The sequence below is a fragment of the Saccostrea echinata genome, unplaced genomic scaffold (genome assembly GCF_033153115.1).
Source record: "Saccostrea echinata isolate AGI-Se365-2 ecotype Australia unplaced genomic scaffold, CSIRO_AGI_Sech_v1 ptg000009l, whole genome shotgun sequence".
NCBI lineage: Eukaryota > Metazoa > Mollusca > Bivalvia > Ostreida > Ostreidae > Saccostrea > Saccostrea echinata.
Genome location: NW_026889758.1, coordinates 22,050,063 through 22,068,968, shown reverse-complemented (window position 1 = coordinate 22,068,968; position 18,906 = coordinate 22,050,063). Strand labels below are relative to the sequence as shown.

The 18,906-nt window shown below is 33.6% G+C and overlaps 1 protein-coding gene and 1 long non-coding RNA gene across 2 annotated transcripts; both read left to right on the top strand.

Moving 5' to 3' along the window:
- The first annotated feature begins 127 nt into the window (after positions 1-127).
- Positions 128-16,938, top strand: LOC133182035 (ciliated left-right organizer metallopeptidase-like). The gene is made up of 14 exons (XM_061316741.1): positions 128-368; positions 482-563; positions 2,696-2,756; positions 3,137-3,283; positions 3,570-3,692; positions 3,960-4,038; positions 7,066-7,223; positions 9,282-9,350; positions 9,458-9,560; positions 13,914-13,962; positions 15,690-15,783; positions 15,949-16,041; positions 16,162-16,278; positions 16,571-16,938. Exons 1-14 carry the CDS (start codon positions 152-154, stop codon positions 16,823-16,825), a joined length of 1,647 nt encoding a protein of 548 aa, XP_061172725.1. The 5' UTR covers positions 128-151; the 3' UTR covers positions 16,826-16,938.
- Positions 4,773-6,448, top strand: LOC133183452 (uncharacterized). Its single transcript, XR_009720643.1, has 4 exons — positions 4,773-5,130; positions 5,169-5,422; positions 5,461-5,713; positions 5,752-6,448. It is a non-coding gene; the product is annotated as an uncharacterized LOC133183452 (long non-coding RNA).
- Positions 16,939-18,906: the final 1,968 nt, after the last annotated feature.

Genomic DNA, 18,906 nt, shown 5'->3' with positions numbered 1-18,906 from the left:
TTATCATGTAGACTATAAAGTTTTTTCAAATGAAAAAATATTTAAAAAATTATAAAATCGAAAGAATATTCGAACGCATTTTCATATAACCAGAAAGAGAAAGTACAGCCAGACGAGCCTGATATCCGATATCCTAATACTCCTAGCACAAATGGTCTTGAATGATTTCTTTCCATTATTCAAATATATACTTTTTATCTGTATAGCCTGTAGAATTTGTGGTACATGTAAACCTAAAGAAATCACCGATCTGAGGGGAATTAGAATTCACGCTCATTACATGAAGTTGGAGATGGGTGACGAGGAGAAGAAAAAGTTAAGATATGCTGTAGACATCGTCTCGAGAAAAATATCATCCATCCTCAAAGGTTTCTGTTAAATCAGTATTATCAAATTATTTCAAAACAACGTACACCATAGTGTCTACACAAGTGATATGCCATGGATGTGTTTTCATTCCTTGCTCTCATGTTGTTTGTAGTTATACCCACAGAAGGGCCTTTACTGTTGAAAAGAAAGGGAGGATGTTTTAAACAGTGGACACATGGCAGAAACATGAATAAGTATGCAGTAAAATTATTTATGTCCATAAGTTATTGGCCCTCTTACATTTTTTTATACCCAATATTTTGAATGATAGTAACACCATTAACCCAGCAACATATTTCCCCTATTTGTAGAAAGAGCAAGAGCCACTTAGGGCCTTTTTTGGCCCTGAGAATTTCTGAAAAATCGAAACTGTTCAGTTTTGGTTGAAAATGCAGTATTTATAACTTGGACCCTTGGTGATCGTGTATCTATTGAACATGACGTAATTTTTTCTCTAGTCAATGCATTATGATGTCATAAAATGCGTCATTTTTCCTATATCCTGTAAATTCCCTTAAAAAATGGCCAAAAGTTGAGATATTTTTTCAATATTACATATAGAGCACAACCTCTGATCCAAAATATGCAATTACATAATGAAAGATCGGTTTCTGAAGATCACAAAACATGCTTTAATTTTTGGATTGTGGGCTGTGCTCATATTTTAATTCTTTGCTGATGGTAGTCAAATACGCACATTTTCTGCAAAATTAAAGAACATTGCATTTTCTCAAAGCCTGTTTTCCAATACCTGGATTCTCAAGAAGAAATTTTGTTATAGGAAATGAAAGCACTAAGTCTCTACTTCATTTTGATATATGAAATGTGATAGAGGGTGATAGTCAATTGATATAAGGACAGGGCCATTTTATGCATAAAGTAAACCTAGCTCTTTGTTCTGAATTCTATGAGTTAAGTAAAAGTTGTAGAAGAAATGTTCCAAGGGAATAATTTTTTTATGTTGTATGCCATTGAACATTTGAAAAATCAAGTCTCAAGGGTGACTCAAACTCAGGGCTATTGGTGTACCGTTCCAGTGCTCTAATCACTGAGCTATTGAGACCCGATATATTGACTGAGATTTACACACATCATCTTAACCTGGTGACACATAATTGTAAAAATTTTACATGTATAACTTTATGTCAGCATTTCACATGTTTCAGAATTCTGATTGAATGGTTTAGAAAAATCATTAGATAAGCAATTGTTTTCCAATATTACTTGTTAGCTCACCTGAGCTAAAGGCTCAAGTGAGCTTTTCTGATCGAAATTTGTCTGTTGTCTGTTGTCATAAACTTTTTCACATTTTCATCTTCTTCTCAAGAACCACTGGGCCAATTTCAACCAAACTCAATAAGTGAAGGGGATTCAATTTTGTTCAAAAGAAGGACCACGCTCTCTTTCAAGGGGAGATAATTCAGAAATAGTAAATATTTGGTGGCATCTTTTAAAATTCTTCTTCTCAGGAACCACTCGGCCAAAAAATTTCAAACTAATATAGGAAACCTTCTTTAGATAGTGTAGATTCAAGTTTTTTTAAATGATGACCCCAATGGGAAGGGTGGGGCTGCAGTGGGGTATCAAAGTTTAACCTAAGAATAAATAGGAAAAAATTAAAAATCTTCTTCTCAAGAACAGCAAAGCCATGATTAGTCATATTGATATAGAAGCATCCTCAGATAGTGTAGATTCAAATTTGTTCAAACCCCAGGGGGTAGGGTGGGGCCACAATGGGGAATCAAAGTTTTTCATAGGAATATATAGGGAAAAAATTTCTTCTGAAGAACAGCTAAGTCATGAGTAATAATATTGAAATGAAAGCATCCTCAGGAAGTGTAGATTTGAATTTGTTCAAATGATGACCCCTGGGGGTAGGATGGGGCCACAATGGGGGATCAAAGTTTTACATAGGAATATAGAAGGGAAAAAAAATTTAAAAATCTCAAGAACAGAAAAGCCATGAGTAGTCGTATTAATGTGGAAGCATCCTCAGGTAGAGTAGATTCAAGTTTGTTTAAATCATGTCCCCCCAGGGATAGGAAGGGGCCACAATGGGAGATCAAATTTTTACAAAGGAATTTATAGGAAAAAATCTTTAAAAATCTCCTGTTCAAGAACAGCAAAGGCAATTGTTATATTGATATGGAAGCTGGAAGCATCCTCAGGTAGTGTAAAATTCAAGTTTTTTGCCCCCCCCCCCCCCCAGTAAACTTTTCAATACTGAACTGATTTGTGCTTTTTCATAGCCAGTGTTCTCAAGTGACCGTTGTGGCCCATGGGCCTTTTGTATTATTTGTTTCATAAATCCCTGATATTTGTATAGATGCAGATTTTATGACAGAAAATATCCTGCCATTGGAGAACTATGTTCCAATGAAATTGAGGTATGCATTTTATATATGCTTTATCTAATAAGTTATTTGCCCCAAGAATTGAGGTACTGGTTGTATATTTACATTCTAAGCCAGAAACTTTTAGTTTTTCTTCTTGGTTAAGGGGTCATCTCTTCTTGCAACTCTAAATATGAGACAGAGTATGTATTTTATAATGTAACCAAAAGATCAAGTTTCATGCCTTTTGCATGAAGTATTTTCTTATCAGCTTTATTTTTAACAGCTGTCAGTAAATTTCAAAGCACCTAAATTAAGTATACATATATTGATGAGAAGCAGCAAAAAATCTGAATGTGTGCTCATCAATAGAAATGAGATTAGATGAGAAATTAAAAAAAAACATAAGTCCTATAAAGATCCTCATTCTTCAGATTCCCAGTGAACACCTGTCTGAGCTGTCTGTATGGGGAGAGACAAAGGAGGAGCCCCTTAATGTGAGGTATCCTGCAGGGGAAGGGTTGAAAGACACAGATTTTGTGGTGTATGTCCAGGCAGTCAGCTCCAGTTCCTGTGTAGAGGTTAGGATATATGTACAGTTAAACTTTCTAATCCAGGCCACCACTGGTTCCATAGAAATTGGTCAGATAAGACAACATTCTGAATTAGACAACATTTTAAACAATTGAATTTACTGAAAGGGGCTTAGATTTTGGAAAACACAACATCCACTTTAGTCAAGTTTCACTGTATTCCATTATTCCTGTATTCCTAAATACTGCAGTTTTCCTAAGTACACAAATATTCTGTGGTACTTAAATTAGGAAAGAAATGAAGATGTTCAGGGAGTCTTAATTTTTATTTTAGGATGTCTCTCATTTGGCTCATGCCACATATTGCTACCAAGACAACAGAGGAAGACCTGTAGCTGGATACATCAACATTTGTCCTCAGAAGGTGTCCAGCCTCACAATTGACAGGATCAAAATGGTAAAATCAAAGACAATTGCTTTGGTTTTATTTAGTTCATTCATCTTTGAGGACTCAAGATATTTGGTTGATAAACATTTACATGTATTCTTTTAGTGCAGTCAGACGGAGATTAATTTAGAGCTTTATACTAGGGCACAGAAGTGAATTCATATCAAAAAATTAAATAGTGGTTAGTTATATAATTAAAGCATTTTTCGATTACCTCTAGTTTTAATATAATTTTTTCCTGATTAATAAATAAAGTGTCAGTATGCTGTGCTTCAGGTGTTACTCCATGAATTGCTACATACACTGGGATTCACCAAACGCCTCTTTGAAGATTTCAGACAATGTTCTTTAAAAGGTTTGTCATAAAATAAAAATCAAATAAGGCAGGGTGCAAAACATTGTAATATTATAAATATTGGCAATTTGAACATCTTGCATTTATTTTAAGTAGGGATGGCAACGGTTATCTGGTTAACTGACTAAACGGTCAGAAAAATTGTAACCAGTTAAAATTTTCATTATGTTACATGTAATTGATTTTTTTTTTCAAAAAACATATACTTTTAAATTTTTTTTTTCAAAATTAAAACTCTTAGGAAATGTTTTGAATCTGAAATAATGTAAATAGTCAACCAATTAAAAATTCAAAAGACACACCACCCAGCAGCATTGAAAACAAGTTCTCATAATTTATTGTCATTAAGACTCATTATATCCCTGAATACTCATGAAAGTTTAAGTTATCTTCATAAAAAAAATATTTTTTGTTCTGCGTTAAAAACAACTAATTTTCTACTTAGTAATATTTTTACATTGCAATAGTTTTCAAATCACTCCGAATTTTTATAATGTATTCAGCAAAATGCCATCATCAACATCTTGGAGATAAAAATATTTTAGAATATATTTTACACGCATCTATTCTTCAAGATCCATAGTGTTTTATTAATAAATCTGTTGTAGTAGACAGCAAAGGTTTGTGGAAATTGAATAGACATTTACAACTAAATTGATAACAAAAAATTATCGGATTGCCATCCCTTATTTTTAGGTCTACTGACTGTCCGCCTGTCTGTACGTAAACATTTTTAGCTCACCTCGACGAAGTCGAGATGAGCTTATGCTATACCCCCGGCGTCGGCGTCGGTGTCGGCGTCGGCGTTAGCGTCGGCGTCCCAGGTTAAAGTTTTAGGAGCAAGTCCCATTCCCAAGTAACTATAAGCCCTACTTGGACCAAACTTGCATGGATGATGCATCTAGGGATGGACACTACCACACTTGCTTCGGATGCTGGATCTGACCTAGATTTTCCAGATGAGTGACCAGGTTAAAGTTTTAGGAGCAGGTCCATTCCCAAGTAACTATAAGCCCTACCTGGACCAAACTTGCATGGATGATGCATCTAGGGATGGACACTACCACACTTGCTTCGGATGCTGGATCTGATGTAGATTTTCCAGATGAGTGACCAGGTTAAAGTTTTAGGAGCAGGTCCATTCCCAAGTAACTATAAGCCCTACCTTGACCAAACTTGCATGGATGATGCATTTAGGGATGGACACTACCACACTTGCTTCAGATGCTGGATCTGACCTAGATTTTCCGGATGAGTGACCAGGTTAAAGTTTTAGGAGCAGGTCCATTCCAAAGTAAATATAAGCCCTACCCGGACCAAACTTGCATGGATGATGCATCTAGGGATGGACACTACCACACTTGCTTCGGATGCTGGATCTGATGTAGATTTTCCAGATGAGTGACCAGGTTAAAGTTTTAGGAGCAGGTCCATTCCCAAGTAACTATAAGCCCTACCTTGACCAAACTTGCATGGATGATGCATCTAGGGATGGACACTACCACACTTGCTTCGGATGCTGGATCTGACCTAGATTTTCCACATGTGAGACCAGGTTTAGATTTAGGAGTAGTCTCGTTCCCAAGTAACTATAAGCCCTACCTGGACCAAACTTTCATGGATGATGCATCTAGGGATGGACACTACCACACTTGCTTCGGATGCTGGATCTGATGTAGATTTTCCAGATGAGTGACCAGGTTAAAGTTTTAGGAGCAGGTCCATTCCCAAGTAACTATAAGCCCTACCTTGACCAAACTTGCATGGTTGATGCATCTAGGGATGGACACTACCACACTTGCTTCGGATGCTGGATCTGACCTAGATTTTCCGGATGAGTGACCAGGTTAAAGTTTTAGGAGCAGGTCCATTCCAAAGTAAATATAAGCCCTACCCGGACCAAACTTGCATGGATGATGCATCTAGGGATGGACACTACCACACTTGCTTCGGATGCTGGATCTGACCTAGATTTTCCACATGTGAGACCAGGTTTAGATTTAGGAGTAGTCTCGTTCCCAAGTAACTATAAGCCCTACCTGGACCAAACTTTCATGGATGATGCATCTAGGGATGTACACTAACCAACCTGCTTCGAATGCTGGATCTGACCTAGATTTTCCACATGAGTGAATTTTAGCCATATTTTAACCAAATCAGCATGGATGATGTATCTAGGGATGGATACTTCCAGACTTGCCTTGGATTCTGAATCTGACGTACATTTTCAAGATGAGTGACCAGGGTAATTTTTTGGAGTAGCTATATAATATTATGGCCTGTTATGATTAAACTTGCATAGATGGTGCATCTAAGGATGAAAACTTCCAGACTTGCTTTGGATGTTGGAACTGACCAAAATTTTCTTGATTACTAAACAGGTCAAAAGTTTTTTGAGCAGATCTATAATTAAATCAAGCTTGCATGGATATTGATCTTGGGATGTACCCTAACTAGAAAAAAAATATGATGTGAAATTTGCCTTACATGTAGATAACATTCGTCTAGGTGAGCTTCGTAATCTTTGATTACCTATGTTTTAAAAAAATTCTACTCCTCCTAGAATTTTGGTCCAAATTTCATTAGTACTTGGTACACAAGTACACTATACTAAGATACATTAAACTTTTTCTATTATTTTTTTTTTTATTTCGACAAACGGTGTTACCATGGTTCTAAAAATGGAAATTTCTTTGATATGCTTTCAAAACATTACTCCTCCTACAGTTTTGGTCCAGTTTCAGCAAGATGTGGTCTTTACAAAGTGACATAGTCTGCAATACTGTATATATGTTTTTGATTTTGACAAATAGTGTTTCCTTGGTTTCTAAATAAAAAATTTTTTATTTAAAATATTTTAAAATGCTATTCCTACAGTTTTGGTCTGATTAGACTTTTTACACATGCAGGTAGACCATGCTGAGATACATCTTTGTTATAAATACACATCAGCAGAGCTACATTCTTGTCAGAGACTTCTGTTTTTTTTTTTATCTTAATTACAATCTCTTTTTTTTTTTTTTAAAGATGAGCTGTCAGGTTTATGTAACAACTCAGATATCAGAAATAACCCAGTGCAGACAGTGAATGGGGTCTTGCGTCTCCTCACACCAGCTGTAGAAAGAGAAGCCATCAGACATTTTAACTGTCAAGAAGACAAGTTTGGACCAGCTTTGCAGGAAGAGGTTATTAAATAAGCAAGATTTTTTTTTTATTTCAAGGAGTATTTTTACTTTAATTGTTGATATATGCAAATATTTTATATCTAGAGAAATTATAACTATACATTATTTTGATGTCCATATCTCTGATGATGTCTGCAAGAACACCAGTAATGTTTTGTAAAGTACATTTTATTCCTGAAATAGACGGAATTCATTTGGTATGAATCACATTCAAAACATTTTACAAAACCTCTGATAACATAAAGCATTATATATATTTAGACCAGCCTAACTATTGGTGATCCTTTCAGTTTTGTGCTAGAATATACCAGGTACATGTATGTGTATCATAAAGCATTCTGAGTGTATTGCATATATGCAATACTGAGTCCCAGCTGGAATGTAAAGGTTAGATCCCCTTATAAAATAAGGCAGAAAAAATTCAGCAATGGAGGTGATGAGTGCCATAGCCATAATTCTGTCAAACATCAACAAACCAAACAAAATGTGAATTTGATCTATATCCAAAGAAGGAAGACTCTCATTATAAAAATCGTCATGGCCAAACGAAGCATTTAAGAAAAAGAAGTCTGGAAAAGCTATAAATGTAGTAAAATTTCTAATTCCAAGAGCCATTATTCTTTCATATCTGTTGATTTTTTCTTGACTTTTTCTTTATTAACATTGGCAAAAGATATTTTTATCCCCCCCCCCCCCCCCCCCCCCGCAAATAAAAGTAGGGGAGATTTTATAGGAATCACGTTGCCTGTCTATCAATGCAATTGTCTGGGCCATACTTTGTAATGGAGAAACATGGAAAACTCAAGCTTGGTACAAAGTTTGTTCATTTTTTTCATGACCTGAGGGTGTGTCAAGATTTTGACTCGAGGTTATTCCTTCAATTAAAATTTTTGTCCGGTCTTTAACTTCCTAATGGGGAAAGATTGGAAGTTCATACCTCATACAAAGATTGCTAATGACCTGAAAGTGTGTTATGATCTTGTCCATTTGATCAAGTTCAAGGTTACTTTTGGAAAAAAAATGTTTGATTCCTTTCCTTACTATATTTCATAATAAAAAACATTAGAAGTTCATACCTATCACAAAGATTGCATATGACCTGAGGATATATACTGACTTTACCCAAGGTCATTCCTAGAAGTTCAAGGTCACTGGCATCAAAAGTGTCTGGCCTTAACTTTATTAATGAAAAATATCTAAAGTTCATACTTCACTCAAATATTGCTCAAGTCCTGAAGGTGTGTCATGACCTTGACCCAGGTCATTCTGGCAAGTTCATGGTCACTGGTAGAAAAAGTATGAAATTTGTAAAACAGTTCATCTCTCTGTTATAGATATATGTAGTGTATTGGAAGTTGATACTTCAAATAAAGATTACTAATGAGATGAGAGTATGTCATAACCTTGACCCAAGGTCATTATGGCAAGTTCAAAGTCAATGGAAGATGAATTGTAAAATTCATATCAGGTCCCTAACTTTCGAATGGAGAAATATTTGATGTTCGTAATTTAGTGTTGCACAGATAATTGGAAAGAATTGAAAGATGAAAAGAAGCTACCAATTCTGATGATTAATTATGATTCGAGGCGAAGCCGAGTCCCAATATGGATTTCCATTTCACACCCTGTATGACTCCAAATTGGGACCCTAACTGACTGTGTAACAAATTTATCCCACTGAAGACCTTTTTAAATATTTCAAAAAAAAATCTATGAGCATATTATCAAAATATCAAGTTTTAATCCAATAACAATCAACATAAAATATCATAAGTAACAAGAAATTTAAGTACGTATGTAAACCATTTCTAAGCCGCCATTTTTATTTACAATAACAACACTTTGAACGGAATCATCTGCCCAATTTTAATATTACCCCTGGACAGAGATATAATATGGAAAATTTCAGGGCATCATGTGATTAGCTTTTATCCAATCAGTAATCAACAAATTTGTCTGAAGCGGGATAAATAGCAAGATTAGATGGCCTGTTTCTATCTGATAAAAGAAAAGTAAGTTTTTCTTCTTAAAAATACTTAAAGTTTTTTTTTTTCATAGAGAGGAATTCTTTCTCACTGGGACAGTTACCAGATGTATGGATCTATTATGACTCCCAGTCCAGGACCAGTAAATATTAGATTATTTAACTAGTTTTTATACAAGCTGTAGGAAAAACTCTTGATATAAAAAAGGTTAAAATTCTTTGAGAGACAATTCTTTTTTCTTTACTTCAGCCACAATTGACTTTTCTTGATCGCATGACGTTAGCTGTTTTTGAGGACAGTGGATGGTATGGAGTTAATTACAGCCAAGCGGATGATTATCAGTGGGGCAAAGGTTCAAATCTCATTTGTGTGTTGCATGCAAAACATTAACAGGTAGGAATAGAGATAAGCATGGTGATGACTTTGATCATGGATGTAAATTTTAAAATAAACATCAAAAGCATTGTTATATATGCCACCTATATGCATCTGTAATGCATGTGCATTGTGTTCTACCCACTGTGTTTATGATTTTTAGCTCTACTGGTCAGAGACCAGAAGAGCTTATGCGATTAGTAAGGTGTCCGTTGTCCGTCCGTCTGTCTGTCCGTCTGACTGTAAACAATTTTTCAAAATGCTACTCCTCCTACAGTTTTGGTTTGATTTCAATATAACTTGGCACACATATAGACTACACTAAGATACATAATTTAGTGCATGGGCTTTTGATTTCAATGAACAGTGTTGCCATGGTTACTAAAAATAGAATTTTTTGTAAAATTCCTTTAAAACACTACTCCTCCTACAGTTTTGGTCTGATTTCAATATAACTTGGCAAACAAGTAGACTACACTAAGATACATAATTTAATGCATGAGTTTTTGATTTCGATGAACAGTGTTGCCATGGTTACTAAAAATAGAAATTTCTGTAAAATTCCTTTAAAACACTACTTCTCCTACAGTTTAATTCTGATTTCAATATAACTTGGCACACAAGTAGACTACACTAAGATACATAATTTAGTGCATCGGTTTTTGATTTCGATGAACAGTGTTGCCATGGTTACTAAAAATAGAAATTTCTGTGAAATTCCTTTTAAACATTACTCCTCCTACAGTTTTGGTCTGATTTCAATTTAACTTGGCACACAAGTTGACTGTACAATGATACATAATTAAGTGCATCGGTTTTTGATTTCGATGAACGGTGTTGCCATGGTTACTAAAAATAAAAATTTCTGGGAAATTCCTTTAAAATGCTACTCCTCCTACAGTTTTGGTCTGATTTCAATGTAACTTGGCACACAAGTAGACTGCACTACCATACATAATTTACTGCATCGGTTTTTGATTTTGGTGAACGGTGTTGCCATGGTTACTAAAATAAGAAATTTCTGTGAAATTCCTTTTAAACGCTACTCCTCCTACAGTTTTGGTCTGATTTTAATGTAACTTGGCACACAAGTGGACTTCACTTAGATACATAATTACATTTTGTAAGTACATTGTTTTTTGTTTTCAATGAATGGTGTTGCCATGGTTAGTAAAAATAAAAATTCTGTGACAGTTTTAGTCTGCTTTTAATATAATTTGGTATACAAGAAGATATACTAAGATACATAATTTAATGCATCAGTTTTTGATTTTGATGAACAGTGCCATGGTTACTGAAAATAGAAATTTCTGTGAAATTCCTTTAAAACGTTACTCCTACAGTTATGGTCTGATTTCAGTCTAATTTCGCACACAATTAGAATACACTACGATACATAATATGTATTTCAGTTTTTGATTTCAGTGAATGGTGTTGTCATGGTTACTGAAAATAGAAATTTCTGTGAAATACTTTCAAAACGCTACTCCTCCTACAGTTTTCGTTTGATTTCAATATAACTTGGCACAGAAGTAGACTACATTAAGATACATATTAATTCTATTTATTGTTGCATGTTGCAAAGTTCCAAATCCAAGTGCTACTTTTCCTTTGTTGTACATACAGACCAGTAGAGCTACAGTCTAATCAGAGACTTCTGGTTTTCCTTATTACACAGATAAAATTACAACATATGTTTATCATATAAAATGAGCAACATATATTAAACATATGTTCAACAGATGAACTATAGGCAATATGATACACATGTTTCAGACATGTATTTGTCATATATGTATGTTAAACATATGTTGAACATATGTTGGATTCATATGCTGAAATATCCAAATACATAACATATTGAACATTTACTATATTTCCAATAACAGCGTGTCACTTTGATCAAGCAAAGTGACACGCTGTTATTGGAATGATAGTACTGTTAAATATATGTTCCTCATTTTTGTGTCACCTGGAGAGCAGAGCGACAACCTGGGATCACTTAACCTAGCATCTGTCTATCTGTCACACCTGATATCTTGTGAACTGTAAGAGGTATGGATTTGATATTTTGCAAATGTATTGCTTGGCACTATGGGTTTCGTAAATTACCATGGTTACTAACATCATTACCCTTGAACTTGACCTTTGATTTACTTTAAAATAGTTCATAGTACCAATATACAGCATATTTTTGACATTTTAGAGATAATTTTATGCTACCTGGTATTATGAAAAATATCAGCATTATAGATCACTCAACCTTTGACCTATTTTGCAAATATACTCTGGACAGTTAATTTTACTTGTGTGTTTTGAATTTTCAGAGACAGGGTTTTGATAATTAGCATTTATACATCACATCTTACATGTATGACACTGTACTTTGAAACTGTATGATAAACAATTACCACACAAACTGATATTTAAATACCGGGGTATTATAAAAAAATTGGGATCAGTATATAAAATGGATAATTATAGAATGACAATTGCAGTAGCGACAGTCTGAAATCTCATTTGGAGGATTGTTGGATTAAACACATAATAAAATGATAAATAGTTATTTCTAATGATTTCAATTTCATTTTTCATTTTAGCTTTCAGGATGGGGGAATCAAATTTCTGATTCTATCACAGTCTTACTATCTGTAGATTTTTTTTTGGGGGGGGGAGGGGGTAGCAAATGCCTGAACTGTAATGCTGTAACAAATTAATAGCTGACCACTATGAGACTAATTTGCATCTTTAATGATGCTACAAAGCAGGTGACACTTGTATTCCTTAGAACATTTTAATTTAAATAGAAAACAGAAGTTTTAAATATATGATCTCCTTTGTGCGCTCCTATTGTAACCTCTGAAAGTTCTCATATATTAACAGTATTTATATTCTAATATTACAGGTTCTTATATTGTGTTTCTTTTGTAAGATTTCCCTGATGTATCCATATTTTGACCTAGTCCTCTTGCGCATGCAGTAACATCATCAGTGACGTTTTGCATTTTCCATTATGCATTCATTTTGAGCTTTCATTTAAGAAATAAGATATCATTTTTAGAGTTTCATTGGGATATGACATGAAGTTGGTCATGTGATCAAATCATTCATTTTGAGCTTTCATTTAGAAAATAAGATATCTTTTTAGAGTTTCATTGGGATGTGGTATGAAATTGGTCATGTGATCATATCCTATAACGCCCAAAGGGCATTATAGTAGATTTGATCACATACCAACTTCATGTCAAACCCCAATGAAACTTTAACAAATGATATTTTATTTCTTATATTTATATTTTTATTTCTATTTATGTTACAAAGAAAAGAAATGCACTATTTAGACTTTTATATGGAAATGCAACATAATACAAGTACAACGTCATGTGACGTCACATTCTAGACTTCCAAATGTCTCGTGCTGTTTGCTTTCTATATGCAAGAAAGTCTGATCACATGACCAACTTCATGTCATTGAAAATTGAATGTCAATTTAATTTGTATTTTTATATAAGGAAATACATTTGCAAATGTAAATGTTGTTTATATACTGCAATCCCCTTAATTACCTACTGTAATCTGTTGATACTATCATAATGGTATAATTTATCAATGTCTTATTGCTACGTCTATAAGGTTCATTCAGATGGTCAGATAGTTTCCGTTAAGTTGCTGGAGCATCTGTATAGTGTTCTGGTCACAGGGTTGAACTTTGATTGGTTTTTAATAATTCTGTTGCAATTTATTTCTGCCTGTTGCGTTGCATTTTTGTGAGATTTATAATATGATCACATCATGAAGTGTTTATAAACCTGACATATTTTCATCCTTAGTCTTGACATGTTTTGATCTTTATTGTATCATTGTAGAGTGAAATGAGATTTATTAGTGTTACAACTTACTTTACAAGTTGTACCAACATAACATGAATAATTATCAATTCATGGGTACCAGTATGTTGCAAAAATCAGATTCAGTTTTATGAGTAAACCTGTGGTGCTAATAGGCAAAATTGCCCTTCATTCTCACAAAAAAATTTGAGAAAGAATACTTAGTATTAAAATTGCTTTCTGGAGACCTATGGTATTACTGCTAATTTGTAAGCTATTGAAAATTCAGGTAGACTAAAACAAAAGGAACACTGGACCAGAAAATATTACAGAACTTATGCTTTGTTAAAATTACCACCCCCCCCCCCCTCCCCTCCCCCCCAACACACACACACACCAACATACATTGTTTTTCTGGTCAGTTCTTATTTATAAATAAACTATTATCCAGTGTATATGAAATGATTTACATTTTATTTTATACTTATAAATGTTATTTAAAGGTGAGGGGTGCAAACTTTCATCATCATCCAACCACATGTGTATTCAAGGGTGAGTTTAAATTTTGCATTACACACTGCTATGTCAATTTTAAACAGTCATTTTATACCAGTTTTTACTGCCATTACCATTAAATTCTGAATTTATTTCATTTAAGCTCTTCTGAGCCAAAGGTTCAAAGAGCAAATGCTATGGACATTTGGATGGTGTGTGTCAACTTTTTGTAATATGAGCCATATCTCATATTAGATAATTTTTGTCACAGATTATCCTTGGCCAAATGGCTCTCATTTATACTAAAAATATGGATGTGACCCTTAAAAAAAAGTGGGAAATAATTGGGGAAATAAAAACAAAAGTAGTGGTTGCTAAAAAAATCTTTTTCTCAAGAACCACCAGGCAGATTATCACCAAACTTATACACAAGGATGAGGATATGTTGTAAATTAAAAATTGCTCAAAACATTACCCTTGGGCAAAGGGCGTGGTCTCAAGGTCACTTCAAAGTTGACCAAAATTTATAATTGTTAAAACTTTGATATTTTGCCCACTACCAGGACCAGAATCATCAAATCTTGTCAGTTGATGCATCTTAGGACTTCATGTCATGTTGACTCAAAAGTAGGTCACAGTGACCTACTTTTTGAATTTTGCAGGTTTCATTTTCAATTTAATTTTGATGCATATCTTGGACACTTTGAAGACTATGATCATAAAATCTTGTCAGATTATGTATCATAGGGCCTTGAAGTGTGTCAACTAAAAAGTAGGTCACCTTGACCTACTTCCTGAATTTTATGGCTAATCATTTTCAAAACATTTTTGGTCATTATTTCGGATACTGAGAGGTTTAGAATCATTAAAATTTGTGAGTTGATGCATCTTGGGGTCATAAAACATATTTATCAAAAAGAAAGTCACCATGACCTACTTTTTGAATTTTGCAAGTATTTTTTTTTTTCAAAATGTTTTAGAGGCATATTTTGGACACTTTGAAGCCTATGATCATCAAACCTTGTGAGTTGATGCATACAAAGGCCTCAAAATATTTCAACCAAAAAAGTAGGTCACAGTGACCTATATTTGAAATTTTATTGCTATATTTAAATATTTCAGATACTAACTGGCTTAGAATCATCAAACCTTGTCAGTTGATGCATCTTGAGTCCTCTGAGTGTGTCAACTAAAAAGTAGGTCACTGTGACCTACTTTTGGATTTTCATGACTTTATATAAATATTTCTGGTACTAATTGGCATAGAATCATCAAGCTTTGTCAGTTTGATGCATCTTGGGTCCTTGGAATATCTCTACTAAAGAGTAGGTCATGGTAACCTACCGGTACTTTTGGAATATTAAGGCAATATCTGTTTCAGATAATAAGAGGCTTAAATTCATCAAACTTTGTCAGTTGATGCATCTTGGGATCTCCGAGTATGTTAATCAAAAAAGTAGGTCACAGTGACCTACTTTTGGAATTTATGGCTATATCTGAATATTTAAGATAATAAGGGGCTTAGAATCTTCAAACTTTGTCAGTTGATGCATCTTGAGTTCTCAGAGTATGTAAACCAAATGTAGATTATGATGACCTACTTTTGGAATTTCAAGGTTTAATTTAAATATGTACATGTAGGATACCAAGAGGCTAAAAATAAAAGTGATAGGTTGTATGCAATTAATCAGAAGTGTGATTCTAGGCCCTTAAGCCTCTTGTAAAATGATACTGAATTATTTCACTTTAAAATAAGACTGACTTACTCAATGCTCTCAATACAGAGAATATGGTTGTCATTTTCTCCACAAGGACAAAGCCATTTGTAAATCTCCAAGTACAAAGGGAGGCAACTCTGTCTTTATCCCACAACCAGGGGTGTGTATATCATTTTTGCTATGCTAGAATATGAATTAAATTTATTGTGGAAAAATTTTCTTCTCATTATTATGCAAATTATTAAATTTCATGTAGAGTGAAATCGTAAAGAGATTTTAGGAATTAAATACTGATGATGAACAAGTTACTGTTTTTTTTTCTCAGCTGGAGTGCTCTAAAGGATACAACTCTACTACATCTGATTTTGAAATACTTTCAAGCCAGAGTCGATGTTTCAGATCCAATCTTACAGCACAGGTAAATCACAGCAATTCAAAATGGAGAAATGAATGACATTTTATAAAGTTACAGTATACACAATTGCTACATTATATGTTTGCAAATTATAAAGAACTGAATTTAACCATGATCTTCTAGAATATATCTATGGAAATGACAGGACAATGTTATCACCATCGATGTGTTAATGGTATGTTAAATGTTAAACTGAAGAGCACAGGATGGATGACTTGTCCGTATGGAAAGTTTATTAAGGTAAGCAAAGAATACTGAATAAGTAGCTTCTTTAGTAACTTCAAAACTTGTTAATTTAACTGTTATAGATTAACTTTTTTTTTGTTTTCTGATGTAAGTCTGTGTATAGTTATTACAAGAGTCCATACCTTAATTTTTTTCCCATATTAATGGAGCATCATTATTGCAAGCACACATATTGTATCTTTCAACAACTTCTATGTCCAACCAAGCATGTTCTGTACATAAACCATATCACTGTTAAAACGTTTTAATCAGAAATTCAATTCTCTTTACCTTGGTCTAATTACAGGTGGAAAATCTTACAGGTGTGATTTTATGTCCATCTAGAAAGGACATAATATGCCCAGATCACAGAAGCTTCAATAGTTTGTCAACCTCAACAGTTTTGTATGACATAAAAAAGACAACAGAATTGGATTTTCATTCATCTGCTTCCTGCTTAAAAAGACCTTATTTATTGAACCTTATTTCAATCTTTTGTTGTTTTTTTTTGTTTTGTTTTGTTTTTTTTCATTTTAAAGTACTTGTAACTTTCCTCTGTTAGGATATGTACATATATATTTTATATCATATTTCATTTATGTTATGCTGTCTGGGTTTTCATTAACATGTACAAGCTGTTTACAGTGATGTGGCAAAGAAAACTATCATACTTTTGTTCTAGTGACTTTTTAAATGATATTGTCAGAATGACACCCTTGAGTCATTTTCCAGGTATGGCCCTGATGTCTGTGTTATTAAGTTATGGCCATAAGAACTTCAATTTCTCCATTTTCATGACCCTGACTTTGTTCTAATAATGTAGGGACATTCCTTTGGCATATAATTCTGTTTTGTCAGTTCCCTCCAACACTTACACATATAGGCACACTTTGTCCGACCATAGGTCACACCCTATCTCATTTGAATTGAGAAACTTTTCTTTCCAAATTCATAATGCAAATCATATGAACATTGTATCTTTTGAACTGTGAGAGGCAGAACTTAGATTTGTGAAGTAGCATTTATAATATACAATGTATGTCCCAAACTTCTAAAAAATACCAGGGTAACTGACCTCATGAACTTGAACATTCTTTACCTTAAAAAATGAATCTTGCCCATATTTTTTGAATTGTGAAACATACATGTATAACATATATGGGTCTTCATGTGGCATTTATATTGTGTGTCACAAGATCTTTGATCTTTTAGGTTGACTTATTAAAAACAGCAGTTTTGTCCTATATCCTTTGAACCACCAGAGGTAGGACTTTGTTCTGAGCATGTATTTTGCTTGGAAAAAAAAAACCCACATTGCTGACCACCTGACACTAAGCTTGTCTAAATTATTACTCCTTAGGTTTGTTACTGACTGTCCACAGAAATTTTATGGGTTGTTCAAGTCCATGGAAGAAGAGGCAAAGTCAAGCCTTCTATGGACTGGAACAACCTGTGATATTTCTGTGGACAGTCAGCAACAAACCAGATAAGTGTTTTGTTTTGAAAAGGATCAATAACAGGTAACAAACCTACCAAGATCAATTACAATTTAACAATTTTCTTGTCTGTGCAAATCTACACTTCTCATCTTGTTGTTTACTGATTACATCACTGAAAAGGGGTGCTACTCTAAATTTAATTGCAGCAATGCCAAATCAGTAGGGACATAATGAATTAAATGCAAAAAAGCATGATTTTCTCTTTTAATTTAGATGACATAATTCTTTATTTGCCATGTTATCTTCCAAATTTTGCAACTTGGCTGCCCAAAGAAATACTGAAGGCAGGCAAGTGAAATCTGTTATCCAATGACAATGCTTCATTCTACATGTAGTCCAAGGCAAAACAAACCTCCTTAAGAAATAGCATACCCATGGGATAAAAATTTCAAAATTCTTGAAGGTGCATATTTTGTAAAGCTTCAAGTTAATAAACAACCAAAATTAATTTAAATACATTGTCAGATATCATTTTTTTTAATTAACAAATGGCACTGCAAGAACAGGTATAAAAAATAAATTCTTATGAAAATAGTTAACAAACTAGCTTCTAAATAATCGTTCTAAAATCTTAATACATGTAGTTCTGAACTCTTCATTGGAAATACAAATAGGAAAATGATGACATTAAAAACAAAGTATTTCACAAGGTCAAGTATACCATAGATAATAGAAACAGAGTCCCTCTATTGAAGAAAAAATTTCATGTGCAATTCTATTGTTTTTTTTGAAATATCATATGGTTAAGTTAATAAACATTTTCTTGATTTAAAATAATGTCACCATTGAAAGCAAGTATATACCAGTAAAAAGGTGCATGCCTGTAATAAATACATTTTACAATCAAAGGCACATGTCAAGATATTGTATAACAATTCCCATAACCACAAATAATTTCACAATGGGACAAAACTATATAATTATGTGCAGTTTACATAATATTGAAAATACCTTTCCAAAATTGTATGCTCTAATATCAAAATGGATGGGAAAATACAGCTTTGTCAATAAATTAATATACCTTTCCAAAACTGTATTTTCTAATATCAAAATGGATTGGAAAATACAGCTTTGTTAATATTTGAACATTGTTGAGATGGTGATTTCTGGTAAAGGATGTACAGATGAAAGATCCTTAATCCAA